Consider the following 20,978-nt stretch of genomic DNA (forward strand, 5'->3'; position numbering starts at 1 on the left):
TTTGGAAACTATACTTCTGTTAATGCAGCCTAATATAGCATTTGCCTTTTTTGTAGCCACATCACACTGTTGGCTCATATTCAGCTGGTGATCAACGACAATTCCAAGATCCTTCTCACATGTCGTACTGCTGAGCCAAGTATCCCCCATCTTATCTGTGCATTTGGTTTCTTTTTCCTAAGTGTAGAGCTTTGCATTTATCCCTGTTGAATTTCATTCTATTGTTTTCAGCCCATTGCTCCAGCCTATCAAGGTCCCTTTGAATTTTGTTTCTGTCTTCCACAGTATTAGCTATGTCCCCCAATTTTGTATCATCTGCAAATTCGATAAGCATGCTCTGTACCTCCTCATCCAAGTTGTTAATAAAAATGTTGAAGAGCACTGAGCCTAGGACTGAGCCCTGTGGTATCCCACTCGTTACTTCCACCCAGTTTGAGAAGAAACCATTGATAAGCACTCTTTGAGTACGATTCTGGAGCCAAGGGTGGATCCACCTGATAGTTGTTCCATCCAGCCCACATTTAGCTAGCTTGCTAATCAGAATATCATGGGACACTTTGTCAAAAGCTTTGCTGAAGTCGAGATATATTATGTCCACAGCATTCCCACAGTCTACAAGGGAGGTTACCCAATCAAAGAACGAGATAAGAGTAGTTTGGCAGGATTTGTTCATAAATCCATGTTGGCTCCTAGTAATCACTAGGTGCTTACAGACTGACCGCTTTATAATCTGCTCCAGAGTTTTTCCAGGGATTGATGTTAGGCTGACTGGTCTGTAGTTCCCTGGTTCCTCCTTTTTGCCCGTTGTGAAGATAAGGACAACATTAGCTCTCCTCCAGTCATCCGGCACTTCACCAGTCCTCCACGATTTTGCAAAGATTAAATAGACAGTGGTTCTGAGAGTTCTTCAGCCAGTTCCTTCAATACTCTAGGACAGCCTTTCCCAACCAGTGTGCCTCCAGATGTTTATTTATTTAGTGTTTTTAAACAACTTCCAAGCATTTTCGAGTGATGTGACCCTCTGGACTTTGTTGAAGTCACCCATTACTACCACATTTCCTAGTTTGGATGCTTCCTCAATTTCATATCTCATCTCAAGGTCTCCCTGAGCATTTTGATCAGGGGGACGATAGATCGTTCCCAGTATTAAGTCCCTCCTGGGGCACGGTATCACCACCCACAACGATTCTGTGGAGGAGTCTGCCTCTTTTGGGGTTTCAAGCTTGCTGGATTCAATGCCTTCTTTCACGTATAGAGCGACTCCGCCACCAATACGTCCTTCCCTGTCCTTCCGATATAGTTTATATCCAGGGATAACCGTATCCCACTGGTTTTCTCCATTCCACCAGGTCTCGGTTATGCTCACTATATCAATGCTCTTCTCTAAGACCAAGCACTCCAGTTCTCCCATCTTGGTTCGCAGGCTCCTAGCATTAGCGTACAGGCACTTGTAAGCAGTGTCTCTCTTCAAGTGTCTTTGGCACTTGTGGTTAGGCCTGTGGTAATTTTGCTCTTCTGAATTTATATCCTGTGCCCCTGCTCTCACAATGCCTACTTCTAGGCCTATCACTTTCTCACTTTCTCACTTTTATCACTTTCTCAGTGATGGTTCCCGATTTGTGGAATGCTCTCCCTGGTGATGTGCATCTGTCATCCTCATTATTAACTTTCAGTAGGAACTTGCAAACATTCCTGTTTACCTAGGAACTTAGTGGCTGTAAGACAGTGTTCCTGGCAACCATGAAATTATGGCAACCTTGAAAAACTGTGACTGTTTCTAGATGTTGTAATTTTTAATTTTTGTTTGCCACCCTGGGTTCCTTTGTGGGGAAGGGTGAGATAGAAATTTAGTAATAAATAAGTTATACATATTGCAGAATTTGCTTCTGTTAACATTTCCTTATCACAGTTGCTCCTAACCCTGAGTAAATATTACATACTTTACACAGATACTATTGCTCCTGTTACTTCTCCTGTGATTAAGAGAGGGATAAGCATGCAAATTGTTTCCTCCTATACATCTAGTATGAAAATAACTTTTGTGTGTGTTATGTGCCTTCAAGTCAATTACAACTTGTGGTGACCCTATGAATCAGCGACCTCCAATAGGATTTGTTATAAACCACCCTGAATACCGCTTACCATGAAATCCCTATTCATAAGGTTGCCATAAGTCGGAATCAACTTCCATTTTTCAGATCTTGTAAGTTCAGGTCTGTGACTTCCTTTATGGAATCAATCCATCTCTTATTTGATCTTCCCCTTTTTCTACTCCCTTCTGTTTTTCCCAGCATTATTGTCTTTTCTAGTGAATCATGTCTTCTCATGATCTGTACAAAGTATGATAACCTCAGTTTCATCATTTTAGCTTCTAGTGATAGCTCTGGTTTAATTTGTCCTAACACCCAATTATTTGTCTTTTTCATAGTCCATGGTATGCACAAAGCTCTCCTCCACAACACCACATTTCAAATGAGTTGATTTTTCTCTTATCCACTTTTTTCACTGTCCAACTTTCACATCCATGCATAGAGATCGGGAATACCATGGTCTGAATGATCCTGATTTTAGTGTTCAGTGATACATTATTGAATTTGAGGACCATTTCTAGTTCTCTCAGAGCTGCCCTCCCCAGTCCTAGCGCCCTTCTGATTTCTTAATTATTGTCTCCATTTTGGTTAATGACTGTGTCAAGGTATTGATAATCCTTGACAAGTTCAATGTCCTCATTGTTGACTTTAAAGTTACATAAATCTTCTGTTGTCTCTACTTTAGTCTTTTTCACGTTCAGCTGTAGTCCTGCTTTTGTGCATTCCTCTTTAACATTCATCAGCATTCGTTTCAAATCATTACTGGTTTCTGCTAGTAGTATGGTATCGTCTGCATATCTTAAATTATTGATATTTCTCCCTCCAATTTTCACATCTCCTTCATCTTGGTCCAATCCCACTTTCCGTCTGATATGTTCTTCATATAGATTAAACAGATAGAGTGATAAAATACACCCTGTCTCACACCGTTTCCGATTAGGAACCAATTGGTTTCTCTATATTCTCTATACAGCACAGGGTGATTTTTTTTCTGAAATTCCTTGGTCCGTTCCATTATCCAACATATGCTTACAATATGATATCTGGTACCTCTTCACTTTTTAATTCCAGCATGGACATTTGGCATTTCTCGCTCCATATATGGTAAGAGCCTTTGTTGTAGAATCTTGAGCATTACTTTACTTGCATGGGATATTAAGGCAATCGTTTGATAATTACTGCATTCCCTGGGATCCCCTTTCTTTGGAATTGGGATGTATATTGAACACTTCCTGTCTGTGGGCCATTGTTTTCCATATTTCTTGACAATTTTTTGTCAAAATCTGGACAGATTCAGTCTCAGTAACTTGGTATGCCATCTGTTTCTGGTGATTTGTTTGTTCCAAGTATTTTAAGAGCAGCTTTCACCTCACATTCCAAAATTTCTGGTTCTTCATCATATAGTTCCTCTGTGAATGAATCTTGTCATCCTTGCATTTCTTTTATACAGTTCTTCAGTGTATTGCTTCCATCTTCCTTTTATTTCATCTCGGTCAGCCAGTGTGTTCCCCTGTTGATTATTCAACATCCCCACTCTTGGTTTAAATTTCCCTTTAACTTCTTTAATCTTTTTGAATAGGGCTCTTGTTCTACCTTTTTCATTATCCTCTTCTACTTCTATACAATAACTATTGTAATAGTTCTCTTTGTCCCTATTTACTATTTGCTGTATTATTGCATTTAGGGTTCTACATATGTTTCTATGTCCTTTTGTTTTTGCTTTCCTTCTATCTTTAACCATTTTAAGAGTTCTTCAGTCATCCATTGGGGTCTTTCTCTCATTTTAACTAGAGGTATTGTCTTTTTGCATTCTTCCCTGATAATGTCTATGACTTCATTCCATAGTTCTTCTGGTTCTCTGTCAACTAAGTTTAAAGCCTCAAATCTGTTCCTTATCTGATCTTTATATTCTGGGATGTTATTTAAATGTTCTTTTGGCATTATGATTGCTTTGTTCTTCTTTAGCTTTAATTTGATTTTCAATATTACCAGTTCATCATCTGTACTGCAGTCTGCTTCTAGTCTTGTTTTCGCAGAAAGTATGAAAGTTCTCCATCTTCTCCTACAAATTATATAATCAATTTGATTCCTGTATTGACCATTTGGTGATGTCCACATGTACAGTCATCTTTTCGGTTGCTCAAAAAATGTGTTTGCAAGAAACCAATTATGGGCTTCACAGAATTCAATAAGTCTTTCTTCTGCTTCATTTCTAACTCCTAACCTCCATTTTCCCAGAATTCCTAGTTCTTCTCTGTTCCCTGCTTTTGCATTCCAGTCCCCCATGATTATCAGAACATCTTGCTTTGGTGTGTGATCAATTTCTTCCTGTACTTCTGCGTAAAATCTCTGCGACTCATCTTCTCTGTTTGCCATTAGAGCATAGACTTGGATGATGGTTATGTTAATAGATTTCCCATTAAATCTCATTGATATCACTTGCTCAGACCTTGAGTTATAGCTCCTAATTGGTTTGGATACATCAATTCTCACTATTAAAGCAACCCCATTTCTTCTTAATTTCTCATTTCCTGCATAAAATATTTTGTAGTTGCCTGATTGAAAATGTCCCATTCCCATCCATTTTAATTCACTCACACCAAGTATTGTAATGTTGATGCATTCCATTTCTTGCTTGACAATTTCTAACTTTCCCTGATTCATGCTTCTCACATTCCATGTTCCTATTGTGTACATTGTACAACTCTGGACTCCTTTCACATCTGTGTGCTTCAGCCTTTGGGCTTCCATTCAGTTTTGACCCAGTTGCGTCATTAGTCACAGCGCTACTCATACTTGTCCATTGTTCTTCCCCAGTAACTCGCTGAGTGCCTTCTGACCTGGGGATCTCATCTTCCAGCACTATCTCATGTTGCATTTTAGATAGTCTATTCATAGGGTTTTCATGATAAGAGGTATTCAGAGGTGGTTTACCATTGCCTTCCTCTGAGTCAGGATGCATCTTAGTCTAGTGTTTCAGCTTTGACCATTCTACCTTGGGTGACCCTGCCAGTAGTCTAGCCTCTTGGTCTAGACTCCTGACCGCATTGCTTTCAGCTTCTTCGACACTCTCAAATCCCCACACCACGTTAAGGAGCCTTTTGCTGAAAGATAACACATGAAGGTTCAGTTAAATACATTCACTGACTCTGTTACTCCTTTCTACAAAATCACCCAGTAGATCTATTCTATCGTATTTGGCTGCCTCAGTTTTTTTCCTGGTAAAAGGATTGTGAGAGCTGGTGGCCATGATAATTTATAATGATGCAGTGAATGGAGCAGAGACCCTGGAGGGTACTCTGGTAGGTCTCTGTGACCACACTGGTGCCTTCAGGCTCTGCATTGAGGACCTTGGGCATGTAGTGTAGGGGTTAGAGTGTAGGACTGGAGAAATCCAGGTTCTAGTCCCTGCTTGGCCATGCAGCTCACTGGGTGACTTTGGGCCAGTTACTGACTCTCAGCCTAACCTACTTCACAGGTTGTTGTGAGGATAAAATGGATAGAAGGATTGTGTAAATTTCCTTGGAGGAAAAAAGGTGAGATATAAATATAATTTTTTTTAAAGTCTGACTATGGGCTGGGTTGCTACTTTTAGCCCTGCATAGGTGGCTGCAACCATCTTGCTCATGCTGCCATGACAAAAGGATTTTTCCATTAGGTTTATGGTGCTCAAGTTAGTGGGATTCTGAAAGAAGAGTTGGCAACAATGCAGTAATACCAGTGTTCATATGGCGCTCTCCATATGTGAGCCCCCATTCATATGTGAGGCCCAGGGCAATTTCCCTCTGTGCCTCTCCAAAAGGCCCTGGTAAACGTGTGTCTTTTCTTTTATGGACTACCTTATTTATTATAATTATAATTCATATTCCCTCTGTACATGCACAGGAATTGAAATACTAGCAGATTCAACTAACTGTCCCATTAGCAGGAGCCATTGCAAGGATTCCTACTAGTGGAACGTTGCTTCCCCCCTGCCCTTCCCTTGCACCCCCAAATGGGTGCCATAGCACACAAGGAAAGGAGAGGGGAGATTGCTCCATCAGGTAAGCAGAAATGTTTGTGCTGACAGTGATGTCATTAGTACTACACAGAATTGAAATAATAACATCTTCATTATTATTTTTTTAATTTGTATTTTTTTCTTCAAGTTTGCCCCCCCCCTTAACTTGGCACCCTAGGGGACTGCCTGGTTCACCTATATCGACAGGCCGCCCCCGGAGGGGAGATATGATAGCACTCTTCAAGTACTGGAAAGGTTGTCACACAGAAGAGGGCCAGGATCTCTTCTCTATCATCCCAGAGTGAAGGACACAGAATAATGGGCTCAAGTTACAGGAAGCCAGATTTTAGCTAAACATCAGGAAAAGTGTCCTGTTGGGAGCAGTAGGACAATCTAGTAATTGGAGGCATTCAGGAGGCAGCTGGACAACCACCAGTCGGGTATGCTTTAAGTTGAATGACTGCATTGAACAGGGGGTTAGACTCGATGGCCTTATAGGCCCCTTCCAACTCTTCTATGACATGTAAACCAGACCATTCAGTGCTGTAAAGATGAAATAAATGGTTGTGTGAAATCTTTACATTTTACAATATCACAATATAAAGAGATATTATGCACATTGTTTCTGAATGTGAACAGCAAACCTCTTAGTCTCTGTATCAAAAGGCAGCTGCCAATCTGTATGTTCTTGAACTATGAAGCACATTCAAGGCCTATCAGAGCACCTATTAAACAGTTTTCCAAACTGGAAGTGTGACTTCCTTTTGAGACACTCATTGTTTAAATCTGGCATATGAAATCCTCAGACTAGATGTACCTGACGTCGACATAAAATATATAACTTTTGTTTATCTCTCCCCCCCAAAAAAAATAACTATAGAGAGTGCTGTTAGGCAGATTGATTGCACAACAGGAAAAAAAATCTTACTTGTTTCCAGTATTTACTTTGGAAAAGGCAGTAATATTTAGGTGTTCCAAGAATAGAAGAGATCAGCTCAGAAAAAGCAAATGTGTGGGTAAGTACAATAATTAATTGTCACTTCTAATCCTAGCCAATAAAATTTCTCCCCTCCCCCCCCTGTTACTTTACAGAGGCTGTTGGTGTAACTAGTCAGCGACCTGTGTTCTGCCCTTATCACAAAAAGGAGCAGCTAAAGCTCTATTGCGAAACTTGTGACAAGCTGACATGTCGGGATTGCCAGTTGCTGGAACACAAAGAACACAGGTATTTAAATAAACTACATGTAACCGAGGTGAAAGTGAAACTGGAAGATAAAGGTAGATTGTAATTTATTACAAAAATAAAATTTTCTAAAGCACCTCCTCCGGCAGAGATTGCAGCTTGCACCATGAGAGAGAAAGGAGGCAAGCAAACCAACCAAACCTGTTGCTCCTTTTTGTTAACGTCACCATTGCCCCCAAGTGGATATCTTTATTTTTCTCTGGCTGCCTTCACTAAACAGCCCATTAACCTTCTGGACTTTAAGAGGCCCAACATACTTCCTATACTCAGTAGAGTGGTGTGGCACTTAGACATGGGGTGCATAACAAGGCTTCACATAAAAATTTTCCAAAATAAATTATGCCTTTACTTAGGTTTTAGTAAGCAACAAGTTAAACAGTTTTTGACAAAATGAATTAAGGGGGGGAAACCTGAATTTTACAATTTAAGTAGTTATCCATAAGAGCAAATATTAAAAGTGTGTGTCCACCCAAACCTGTTCTAGACTGTTTCCCTAACCAAACCAATATTTAGTTATTTTGCATCCCTCAGTTCAGCCTCTGTGTCCCTTCATAGTCATTTGCTTGTTCCTTTGTCCTGCAGCACCCAGCTGTGCTCTCTAACGCTTTTCATGTGTTTCAACTCTCTTGAAGTGTTCTAGCTTCATCTCTTATAGCTCTTCAGCTCCAGCTCTGCAAGTTTCTGACTTCACAACTGACTATATTTTAGCTTGACTTACATACAAAATTTTCACACACCCCGCTTCCAGCCTTTTAGCCAATCAAAAGAAGAGAGTCTTGGTTACACTTCTATTTCCCCCTTAATTGCCAGATTCCTAGAATGAACATTTGACCCTCCTGTGCAAAACATCCCCTCAAGCCTCAGGTGAACAACTTGCTGAGCAAAATAAGACCTTGTTCTTGTAACCTTCCTATGCACAAGAGTCTTCAAAGCAAAAACCAACTGTTTGACAACCCAGGGTTTATAACCCAAAAAACAACACAAAGGGGCTAAAACTCCCATTCCTTCACATCCGTATGTTGACTTTTTGAACAGAGAAGCTACCTGATAAAGACCAACATATAAACCACTGCCCTTTCTCAGAATAGTCTGATCTTCTTTTTCTAGTTCAGCAAGATTTTAGAAGTATTTGACATAACTTTCTAGGAGACTATTATAGTTCTACCAGTACAATTTTGGTTTTCCTCCTTCCAAAAAAAAAGAGGGGGGCTAATTTTCAGCATGAATAGTCTAAAAGCCAAAAATGTGTAGAAGTTTTATAAACTAATCTTGGACTAGGTTTTTGACAGCAGACAATTCAGTTTTAGGAATCAAATTCTTTATTGTTCATTATTGTATCAAATGTAATTATTAATGTGCCTCCCATATCCTACAAATATAAGGTGTCATATTAAAATTGCTAGCACAAGATATTGCCTTGTATTTCCCTTATGGCTGCTTTTTCACTTTAACTATTGTTGTCCTGCTCATTTGTCAGCAGGGCAAAATGGACAATACTTTTACTATGTGCACAGTATGTTGTTTATCTTTCACTGCAGGTACCAGTTTATAGAAGAAGCCTTTCAGAATCAAAAGGTGATAATTGACACATTAGTTACAAAGCTGATGGAGAAAAGCAAATATATAAAATATACAGGGGAGCAGATACAAAATAGGTACATTTTATAATAGTAAAATATTTTTATGTGAGTGGGATATGCCCCAGCGCTATTATGGCTGTAGTATGTATACACTAAGTCAAGGGGTGGATCAGTGTATCTTTTGCTCGGGCGAGGAAATTTTATTTGAAACTTACTGGTGTTGTTGCTTTACTGTATGTTGTTGAACTGTGTTTGCTGAAATATGATTTGTATTTTTTAATACGTACTTTGTATTTTCCTCTTGCATGTGATGAATTGTGGTAGCCTATGGCTCTGAGCAATAAAGATTCATTCATTCATTTTTATATGACATATAATTTAGACCAGGGTTCTTAACCTGTGGTCCATGGATCCCTGTAGAATCCATAGATGGGCTTCAGGGGGTCCATGAACGAGGCACAGAAAAAAATCGAATTTTCAATGCATTAAAATAATTTGTATGCAAAATATTGTGTATATTGGCTTCATTTGGTTACATGACCTTTGTAATTGTACTGTACAATAAATTATTTATTTATTTATTTATATCCCACCCTTCCTCCCAGTAGGAGCCCAGTGTAGCAAACAAAAACACTAAAAGAACATAAAAAAAACTTTAAAATATATTAAAACAAAAGATCTTTAAAAACATCTTTTTAAAAAAAGCTTTAAAAACATCTTAAAAAGCAGTTCCAACACAAATGCAGACTGGGATAAGGTCTCTATTTAAAAGGCTTGTTGAAAGAGGAAGGTCTTCAGTAGGTGCCAAAAAGGTAACAGAGATGGTGCCTGTTAATATTTAAGGGCAGACAATTCCAAAGGGTAGGTGCCACTACGCTATAGGTCCACTTCCTATGTTGTGCGGAACAGATCTCCTGATAAGATGGTATCTGCAGGAGGACCTCACCTGCACAGTGTAGTGATCAACTGGGTATAACAGTTTGATATATGCACATAAAGGTGCACAAGAGATCAAGCTTAGGAGAATCACTGCAAAGAGCCTTGAAGAATCATCAAATGTGAAGGACTGTATTTGCACTATTATTACTGTGGATTGTTATAGTTCTTTATTATAGTGCTTTACAAAAGGATACAAATTAGAGCTCCCTGCCCTAAAAGCATGCCATCTAAAAATAGGAAAGTTACAAAAAGAGTGGGATATGGAACAGAAAATGCAAATAATGGTGTACTCAAGTTTAGAATGATAAAAACACACATTGCAAAATTATTTTGTTTATAATTAATCTTTAAAATGAAAATTTTAGTTATTTAAAATTAAAATCATATAGGAGAGCAAAGGAGATAAGTTTTGAGGTGTTTCATTGAAAAGACGAAGTGACACATACTTTGAGATAGAAAGGATTCCAGGCATAGGAGAAGAAAAAAAGACAAATGAACAATAGTATTTTTATTCTTCATATTTCTGGTAGCTGATGTGGGTTTTCTGAAAAAAACTGAATTGGATTTTTTTCCAGAAAATGTTTATTTGCAAATTATGGTAATTTCCATCAGAAAAAAAAATCAGTTTGCATAAGAAAATGTTCTCTTGCCCTAGAGCAGGTGTGAGGAACCTCTGGCCCTGTAGAAGTTGCTGAACTACAGCACCTATGCTTGCTAGGGCTGATGGGAGTTGTCATTCAGCAACATCTGGGAGGCCAAAGTTCCCATTCATGCCCTACAGAGTGACCTAATTTACTGTATTTGCTTTAGGCTTATTTAGTAAACATAGCTTAAAACCTTGAAACAGCCAAGCTTGCCTGACATTGTATCTGCAGTTGGCATCCATTCATTGTTACTATTAAACTTATGAAACAGAAACAAATTTCCCAGAAAAATAAAGCACTGGAAAATTTCCAGTTGTCCACCACACGTCACTGCTCGTAACACTTTTATCAGTAAAATTGAAAGTCTTAATGTTAACCTTTCCCCCCTTTAGTGTTAAAGTTTGAAAATTCAGAATTCATAGGCTTTCCCAAAGATTCAGTAAGCTAATTGGATGTAATTCAGGAAAAGTTAGTCACAACACAATTGATGTAGAACCCCTTAAGGGCTCCTCGCCCCAAGCGATTTAGGCCCTTGAAAATTAATGAAGGAAAAATGGATTTCTTTCACTTAGTCACACACAGCAGGCATTAAAAACAGGCCTGCGTGTACAGAAGAAAGAAAAGGTTAAGCTCACTTTCCTGCAAAATTCCTTAGCATCTTTCCGTGCCAAGAATGGCTAAATGTGTGACCGCAGATCATTAATTTAGTATTGTTTGTCTTGATTAATTTTTTTTACTATGTGATCTTGGAAACCGGGCTTCTGATCTCTTTTACTAATAGAGCAAATGGCTTCAGCTAAAGAGAAGTTTTATAATGGAAATCTAGGTGAAAAGGAGATAGAAATTTAAGCTTGAGATGTTGCCTATAATATAGATGTTGCTATAATATAGTGATCTGAAATTAATCCTTTTCTATAGCAGTGTATGGAACTTTCAGTTATTCTAAGGAGAGCCAATCACCCAAGGAACATGCTGTTATGTCCTAAGAGATATTCTTGACCAGCTTGACTGGTCAGGTGCCATGGTAGAATGAAATGTAATGGTACATATTTGTTTCAGAACAGTACAGAACAGTAATATATGACAGTAGAATAGTGGTAATATCAGCCAAGGGGACAGATTGACATCAGTGAATACAATGGGGATGGGAGGTATCTACTTGATTATGAATATCCATGAATTCATTTTAATAAAGTTATCTGGTTTGTTGGAAATATTTCAAGAGGGAAGAACTATTACAAAGAACTTAGGGGATTGGTAAAACTAATGTCACGTATATTCAATAAGGTATAAAGGATCTGTTCAGACTGTACTTCTTTATAGTCCCTCTTAGATTTCTGGGGGGCTGTCCTTGCATATGCTTGTCTACCAAATAAAAGCCTACCTTTTTGCTTTAAGCCTGTGTCATAGATTATTTAAAGGACCGCCAGCAAAGATCCCACAGGAGAAATAGAAAAATTCTCCAAACCAATCTCCTTGAAATAAGAGGAACTTGTTAGTTGTGGCTATCTCATTCAATTTTATAGGTTTAGTTATGACCAAGCTTTACTGGATTGTGTCTAAAGACTTTAGAATTAGTTATTTTGCACATTTCTCATGCTGAGTATATTAAATAGTATGTTTTCCACATTTTTAGGATTCATGAAGTGAATCGGAATCAAAAGCTGGTGGAACAGGACATTAAAGTTGCTATTTTCACATTGATGGTAGAAATAAACAAAAAGGGGAAAGCTCTACTGCATCAGCTTGAGGTAAATTATTCTCTACTGAGGGGCACTATTAAGACCCCACTCTGATGTATTGCACATAATTTTTCTAGCATTTTTCAGTAAAGTATACTGCTAAATGCATCTGAATGTATTTTTCATACTTTATTTAACTCTTTTTCTTTTTTTCAATAAACATTTGCAAAAGAACAATTTGAAGGGTTTCAAAATTTAATGTAAATGGCTAGAAATTGGTACAGCTTTAAGAACTGCTTTTCTTTTGATTCCCAACTTTTTTTCTTAGCGTAGGAGGCAATTCATCTGAAGAGACTATCTTGTAATTTTTTTATCTTCACTGTGTGTCTTTGAATACTAACCATGCAAATACAAGCCAAGATTAATACGAAGAGTATGCTCTTTCATAGTAGGCATGTGTTTATTTTGGATCATTTTAAATTTACATTAAAAAACTAGTCAGACCTACAACAAAATGTTGCAGTATGGAATGCTCCTGCTTTATTTATTATTTCTGAAAGTACATTTAGGGTGACTTTAGGGGTCCAGCCTTTCTAAGACAGCTTCTATATATAATACATTAGAAAGTGCATTTACAAATCACCCAACAAATCTTTAAAAACATCAAAAAAGCAGCTTGAAGCATAACAAAAGGCATTTCAATAAATTAGCATAAAGCAACTTTGAACAGATAAATAGGTTCAACACTAACAGCTGTTAAAACTGTCTGTCCAGGAAAAGTGGGTTTTAAAGGCTTGTAAAGAAACTGCTAGGGGAAATGTATGGAGAGAATTCAATACATATTTGGGAAGGGACACCACAGAAAAGGCCCTCATATCTGCCAACCGATGAGCCTGAAAACGGCCTCTGAAGTTGATCTTTATATATGGCAGGTTATACCAGTGAGATTAGTCATGACCCTTATGTGGTTACTCCATTCCATCCCCCACTAAAAGCATGCGTTCTTTGGTTATTGAGCATACTATGTCCTTGGAGGACCTAGTATGAGGGTGGTGGAACTACCAGGAAGGCCCTCTTTGCTGATCTTAACACCTGAAATGATCTGTAGGCGGTCTCTCCGGTATTTGGGGCCCAAGTCATTTAGGGCTTTACATACTAGCGTGGGCACCTTGAATTGAGCTCAGAAGCAAACTGGCAACCAATTCAACTGTTGTAGAGCAGGGGTTATATGAGTTCTAAAAACAACCCTAGCCAGTAATCTGACTGCTGCGTTTTGGACCAGTTGAAGTTTCAGAGTCTTCTTCAAGGGCAGTCCCACACAGAGCACATTGCAATAATCCAGTCTGGAACTTATCAGAGCATGGAGTACTGTGGCCAAGTCATCTCTGTCCAAAAGAGGCATAACTAGCAAACTAGCCGGAGCTGCAAATAGTCACTCCTAGCCACCAAGGCCACCTGGACCTCAAGTGACAGTGTTGGATCCAGGAGTACCCCCAAGCTACAAACCTACTCCTTCCTGGGGAGTGCATCCCCATCCAGAACAGGCTGTCTTCTCATCTCCAGGCCTCGAGAACCTGGAACACATAACACCTTTGTTTTTTCAGGATTCAGCTTCAGTTTGTTGGCCCCCATCCACCCATTACTGCTACCAAACACCTGTCTAGCATCTCAGCCGCCTCTTCGGATACAGATGGAACAAAGAGATAGAGCTGAGTATCATCCGCATATTGATGACACTTCCCTCCAAATCTCCAGATGACAGCTCCTAGCAGCTTCATATAGATGTTAAATAGCATGGGGAACAAGATGCAACCTTGCGGGTTACAACAGGAAAGCTCCCCTGTTTTCAAACAATAACCACTCGTGACTGCTTTCTGGAAATGAAAATGAAGTACAGTGCCCCCAACCCTCACCTCGCTGAGCCACTTTAGAAGCATACTGTGGTTAGTGGTATCAAAAGCTGCTGAGAGATCAAGAAGAACAAACAGGATTGTACTCCCCGCATTTGTCTCCCGGTAATTGTCATCCACCAGGACAACCAAGGCAGTTTCAGTGCCGTGACCGGGCTTAAAGCCAGACTGAAGTGGAAATTCAGCTTCCTACAAGCATGCCTGAAGCTGGACCACTTGGCAAATGCAATTTGATAAACAAATGTAAAGTGATGCACGTTAGGGCAAAAAATCCAAATTTCACATATGTGGTCATGGGGGCTAAAACTAGCAGTGACTGACCAGGAGCAAGAGCTTGGGGTCATCGTGGATAGCTCAATGAGATGTCGACCCAGTGTGTGACAGCTTTGAAAAACGTGAATTCCATGCTGGGGATCATTAGGCTTGCTGTACCACAGATTCAGATGTACCGCAGGTATGACGATATTTCCCAAGTAAAATACTATATGTAGAAAGCAACTTTCATAATAATGCAGAATGCCTATAACACAGGTGTGTCATTCATCCCCAACCTCTGCATTATAAAGAGCTTTCATGCCATTATACAAATCTATAATTCAGCTGCACTTGAAATACTGTGTACAGTTCTGGTCGCCTCACGTCATGAAGGATATTGTGGAGCTGGAAAAGATTCAGAAAAAGGCAACCAAAATGAGCAAGGGTTGGAGCAACTCTCCTATGAGAAAGTATTACAACATTCAGGGCTGTGGAGTCGGTACGCCAAACCTTCGACTCTGACTCAGACTCCTCTATTTTTCTACTGTCCGACTCTGACTCCAACTCCTCTATTTTTCTACTGTCCGACTCTGACTCCACCCAAAATTGCTTCTTGTCAATAAAAATTTATTTGGAAGTCGGAGTCGGTACATTTCTCCACCCAAAATTCCGACTCCACGACTCTGACTACGACTCCACAGCTCTGACAACATTTGGACCTTTTTAGTTTAAACAAAAGACGAGTAAGAGGAGACATGATAGAGGCATATAAAATGTGGAGAAAACGGGCAGAGAAACGTTTTTTCTCCTCTCATAACGCTAGAACTGGGGGACATCCAGTGAAACCGATCGTTGGAAGATTCAGGACAGACAAACGAAAGTACTTCGCCACTCAGTCCATAGTTAAACAATGAAATGTGCTTCCTCAAGAAGTAGTGATGGCCACCAATTTAGATAGCTTTAAAAGAGGATTAGACAAATCATGGAGGATAAGGCTGTCAATAGCTACTAGCCATGATAACTATGTTCTACCTTCACTGTCAAAGGCAATAAGCCCCTGTATACCAGTTGCTGGGAATCACAAGTAGCAGAGTGCTGTTTAGCTGGACTAGATGGGCCATTGGCCTGATCTAGCAGGCTCTTATGTTCAAGGCTCTCTTGTATTTGATCACTTGAAGAGACGGAGATAGTAAATGCACGCAAGTAGAGTAATGAGTTAGTGGTGGTAATCTCTTTTTAAGAACACAGCTGTTCCTGTATCTTCTCTGAAAATGAACCTGCTTGAATTAGCAAAATGACTCATGACTTTATCTGGTTTTCTCCCTTGCAGTGTCTGGTTAAAGAACACCGAATGAAGCTTGTACAGCAACAGCAGGAAGTGGCAGGTCTTTCTAAGCAACTGGAACATGTCATGAACTTTTCTAAATGGGCAGTCTCCAGTGGTAGCAGCACAGCATTACTGTACAGCAAACGCCTGGTAAGGATAGATAGCTACTACACTTTTATCTAGGATAGCCATATTAATGGCAAGTTGATTACAGTGCCAATGGTACAAGAAAACTGCTGCCCTGGGCTCCTGCTGGGAGGAAGGACGGGATATAAATCAAATAATTAATTAAACTGCTCTTAGCAAGATATGGGAAAGCAAGGAACATAAGAACAGAGTCTGCTGAACACTAATTTATGAGCTTGCTACTGTTGTTGATAGTTCTACATGGGAAAAAACACAAAGTGGTTAAAAATAAACTGGGCAGGCAGGAATTAAAAATGTAATGTATGAATACAATAGATACATATTTGTAGATGCATATATTATATTAGTATGCTCAAACATTAGCTGGGATTGTCTATGACTTCTTGGTGAGCATACACCTGCTGACTAGCATAGCTGACTAGCATAGCTAATAGAAATGGAGTGCCTTCAAGTCGATTCTGACTTATGGTGACCCTATGAATAGGGTTTTCATGGTAAGCGGTATTCAGAGGTGGTTTACCATTGCCTCCCTCTGAGGCTGAGAGGCAATGACTGGCCCAAGGTCACCCAGTGCGCTTCATGGCTGTGGGGATTCGAACCCTGGTCTCCCAGGTCGTATTCCAACACTTTAACCATAAGCAATCCATGCAGCAGCAACGTAGGGGTGAGGAGTTATAGTAGCATACTTATGGTGGCACTGCCATTCACTGGGATGGTACAAGAGGTTGGGGGAATTTTGGTTTGGTGGTGGCAGCCCTGAAGGTGTGCGCACACACAGCTATGAAGCCACTTGCAACTCGAAGCTCCCTTGATCTTCTTGCCATCTTGCCCTGTCCTGGCGAGTGCAGCACCATCTCCACCAGAAGGGCTCTGCTGCTACTCTGCTCCCATCATGCACCACTGCTGAATCCATGTTAAATAAATTCAGTCAAAGTATCCTCTCATTTGTTATTCCCTCATCTTACAGCCAAAGCTTGTTGGACTGGACATTTTCCTCTTCCATTTCTATTATTGGCTGTTTTATTTAGCACTGTTATGCTAGTGCACAATTTTGAAAGAATTCCTGTTGCATTTCCAGGACTGGTGCAGTATCTTTTAATTTAAATAATAGAATCGGTACAAAAATTATGCTACTTGTGTCATAGGAACTTTTGAAATATTGATATTAGCAAAACTGTTAGGAACATGTACATTGATTTGTGAGAACTTATTATATTTTTGTTTAGCAATTTAATTAAAAAAATGAGAAATGTTAGCCTTCCTGTGGAGCACTTTCCTCACATAATAGCAGAAAAATATTTATTAAAGTTCAACTTTTTAATGCATCATTCCTGATTTATTCTAGATTACATATCGATTAAGATATCTCCTTAGAGCAAGGTGTGATGCCTTACCAGGGTCTAACACCACCATTCAGTTTCACTGTGATCCTAGCTTCTGGGCCCAAAATATCTTCAACTTAGGTATGCTGCATTTTCATGTACATCTTGTTAGTCTTTTTGTTAGAAACTGTTGAAGTTACTAAACATGTTTGCTATCTGAATTAACAGTTGGCATTGATTTCTTTCTCTTAAGTTTCATCTTAGGAATGGTTAGATAACGCTTCTTTTGTGAACTTGATATCCTTAAAATAATGATGCATACTTTACATTTTTGTTATGTTATCCTTCCTCCCTGCCTTCAGCTTGGGATTTGTTTATAAGAGAGCCACTACTCACAATGAGTTTCTACATAGAGATGTCATTTGTATGTTTGTTGAGTGCGTTCTGTATACACACATCTGCTTTGCTTGCTGTACATGAGGCAGGAAGCTCCAACTGGCTGCAGGTTTCCACAGCATGCATAAGCACATTGCAAAAGTGTGCTGTCCACATTACTATGTATGGATGGAATACATTAAATTTCCTAGATGGAAGTAGGGATGCTCAAGGAATTAGGTGGGCCACACATTCCAAAGCAAACTCACCTGAGCTGCACCTCCCAGATTGTAATGTGGTTCTCTTGCACGCACACACCAGATTCTATGAGGTGACTCAAGAGCTGACTCTTAAACTTTTTTTTAACAAGTAGTAGCCGCCCAGATGGCTAAAACGCACAGTTCCTATTGCACACATTGAATATGGGGGCACAAATACTCTTGAGAGCAATGGGAACGTGATGTTTTGTCCCACCCATGGGCTTGTTATAGAAAAAGAAAGCTGCTGACATGGATCTGTGTCACATTGTGCTTTGTTCAGGGTGGAAGTCTAGACCTCCCATTTATGTAGTAAACCTTAGGTTTGTCAGTCAAGTAGCACTCTAGTTCCCCCTGTAGCAAATGTTCCTGTCTGTATCAGCACCCAAAAATTTAGGATCCAAGGATAAGTCTCAGACACGTATATTTAGTTAAACATATTTCTTTTGTTTAATAAAACTAATTCAGCATCACAGAAGAGAAAATATGAGGTTAAGCAATAATTTATAAGAACATAGCATAACAAGGTAATTCATAAGCAAGGCATTACAGAAATCAAAGCACTGATGCAGAGTTGAGGTACAGTAGGGCCCCGCTTTACGGCGTTCCGCTGATGCGGCAGCTTTCAATTAGGGGAAATGCCCCGTTTTAAAGCCGATTTTGCGGTTTTGCGACATTCTTGCACGACGCAATCCATTATAGTCAATGGGTTCCGCTTTATGGCGATTTCTGCTTTACGGCGGGGGCCTGGTCCCTAACCTGCCGTATAAGCGGGGCCCTACTGTACCTTTTTTAACTAGCTGGGCACAAGCAGTATCTCTCAGGAGGACAGGACTGAAGAGATGCTCAAAGGAGGGAATATTTATACTAATTACCATTTGAAGAATAAAAATGGATGCTACATTCCTTAAATTAATTGCTAACTGACACAAGTACTGTTGGGAAACAAAGTATTCACAATTATATCAAGATTTTCTGTGTACTTGAAAGGAATATAATAAATTACAGTTTCAGAATAACATAGGAATACAGCTGTCTTATACTGAATCAAACCATTGGTCTATCTAGCTCTGCATTCACACTGACCAGCAGTGAGTCTCAAAGGTTTCAGGCGGGAGTTTTTCCCATTCCTACTTGGAGATGCTGGGGGTTGAACCTGGGACCTTCTGCATGCAAAGCAGATGGTCCACCACTGAACTGCTGCCCTTCCCCATACATTAACAGTAGTAATTTATTGCTTTATGACAGGTGTAGTTTATGGCTCTGTGATAGGTATGGTTTATTGCTTGTGATGAGTGTTTGTCAGTTCACAGTTTTATGGCTTTATAATAGGGAGCCACTTAAAGTTTCATTGTTTTGTGGCATGGAGAATGTTATATTGTTTAAGATGAGCAAATGGAAACCAGAGGATTGTCTGTAAGCACGGCTAGTCTGACTTGTCATTATGCACTGTATAATGGACAAGGTATCACAAAGACAACTTCATTCACAATGTAACAAGGTTAATTGGGCTACATTAAGTTGAAGGAAATTACTAATATGAGTATCAGCTATGGAATCCAATCTATTAATTTTGATAACATCCAAAGCAGGCTGTGCTGAAGTGAAATTATTTACTGCAGATCATTGGGGGGGGGGAGATCCTCTTTTTTCCATATAAAATCCCTAGGAGGAACCACAAATCATCATGTCCTGTCACTTTCAGAGGCTTTTATGCCCTCATTTTCAACTTGCACAGCAGGACCTGCACTTTTTGGCAGTTCCAGGCAGCTATTACCTGTAAAAGAGAGAGAATAAATGTCAAAAGTTGGCCTTTGGATCACCTTGTAAATACTTTTTAAATAACTTCATGCAGATTTTTATAGGAAAAAATCTACACGTTAAATGCTAAAATGGAAATGATTAGACTTTGTTATGAACAAATGCAGAAGAAACATAAACTGGACTGATACATTTGTCTCTACATGGAAGTGACATTGTGTAGGGAGTTTGTCATGATGAAGTGGCCATGAGTTTTTTGGAATGCCAGGTTAAGAGGGTGCCTGATAGGTATTATATACTTGTCAGTTTGTAAATATCTGATCGTTACTTGACTACATCTGTGTTGGTCTAGGCAGCTAAATAAAAGTAGACATGAACAATGTAGCTCCAGAGTTAACAGAAGGGTTTTTAGTTGAGACATTTGGCAATGACACACGCCAGAAAGAATAGTTTGTCAAAAGACATTACCTAATGGTAGACAGAGATACAAATAGCAAATCCTTAACTTGTAAATATAATTATTTTTATCCAGGTTCTCTGGTAATTGAAGATAATGAGATCCCACCACACATGCCTAAAAGCCCTGTGATGGAACAAAACATACAGCCACAAAGTGGCTTACCTTCAAATCAACTATCCAAGTTCCCAACACAGATCAGTTTAGCTCAACTGCGACTTCAGCACATGCAGCAGCAGGTCCTCGCTCAGAGGCAGCAGGCTCAACGGAGGGCAGGTCCTGTGGGGCTCCCAAATCCTAGAATTGCAGGGCCCATGTACCAGACTCCACCACCACCACCACCTCAGGTAAATTAGGGCAAGTGCAGAGTAGAAGACACTTAGCCATTTGTATTTTGTTCAGAAGGAAAACTGAAGTCATCAGAGCAGTCTAAAGACAATTATATAACTTAGCAATTTTGTGCAGTTCACATTATTATTGTAACACCATAATATATAACCACCAGTGTTCATTTTATTTGTCCCAACTTTCAGTGCCATCTGTAGATTTCCTTGGTGCAGACTTTAAGGAGATATCATATTGCTGTGTAGCTTTTTCTGTTGTTTAAGCAGATTGTAAATTTGTTAGTTATCAGGTTACAGTGCTGTAAACTGTTATCACTCATTTTCTGTGAAAATCTGAGAATGGACTTTTCAACTCAGAGGCAAATACCTAATAATATTGTTTTGTCTTTTCAGCAGCCACCTCCACGTTTGGTTAACTTTCAGAATCACAACCTCAAATCCAATGGTTCAGTTCCTCTGGCTCAGCCGATGAGGTTTCCTCAAAATCAGAATATACCACACTCAGCTGCAAGGCCCAATCCACTGCAGATGGCATTTTTGGCACAGCAAGCTATTAAACAGGTAAATTATTTATACTATTGAATCCCCCTACCTCCCAATAAATTACTCTGTTACAAGAGCTTAAAATGAGCAATGACGAGGTTA

General features: G+C 39.5%; 1 protein-coding gene across 2 annotated transcripts in view; it reads left to right on the plus strand.

Moving 5' to 3' along the window:
- Positions 1-20,978, plus strand: part of TRIM24 (tripartite motif containing 24) — a 116,910-nt gene that overhangs the window by 49,760 nt on the left and 46,172 nt on the right. Inside the window, exons 4-10 of one of the 2 annotated variants that reach the window (XM_061638819.1) lie at positions 7,183-7,315; positions 8,872-8,988; positions 12,133-12,247; positions 15,674-15,820; positions 17,163-17,280; positions 20,065-20,336; positions 20,727-20,894. In XM_061638819.1, coding sequence (XP_061494803.1) covers positions 7,183-7,315; positions 8,872-8,988; positions 12,133-12,247; positions 15,674-15,820; positions 17,163-17,280; positions 20,065-20,336; positions 20,727-20,894 — 1,070 coding nt within the window. The remainder of the gene's footprint in view (positions 1-7,182; positions 7,316-8,871; positions 8,989-12,132; positions 12,248-15,673; positions 15,821-17,162; positions 17,281-20,064; positions 20,337-20,726; positions 20,895-20,978) is intronic. The other variant, XM_061638820.1, reaches the window with a different exon arrangement.

This window comes from Rhineura floridana, chromosome 8 (assembly GCF_030035675.1).
Source record: "Rhineura floridana isolate rRhiFlo1 chromosome 8, rRhiFlo1.hap2, whole genome shotgun sequence".
NCBI classification, from domain to species: Eukaryota; Metazoa; Chordata; class Lepidosauria; order Squamata; family Rhineuridae; genus Rhineura; species Rhineura floridana.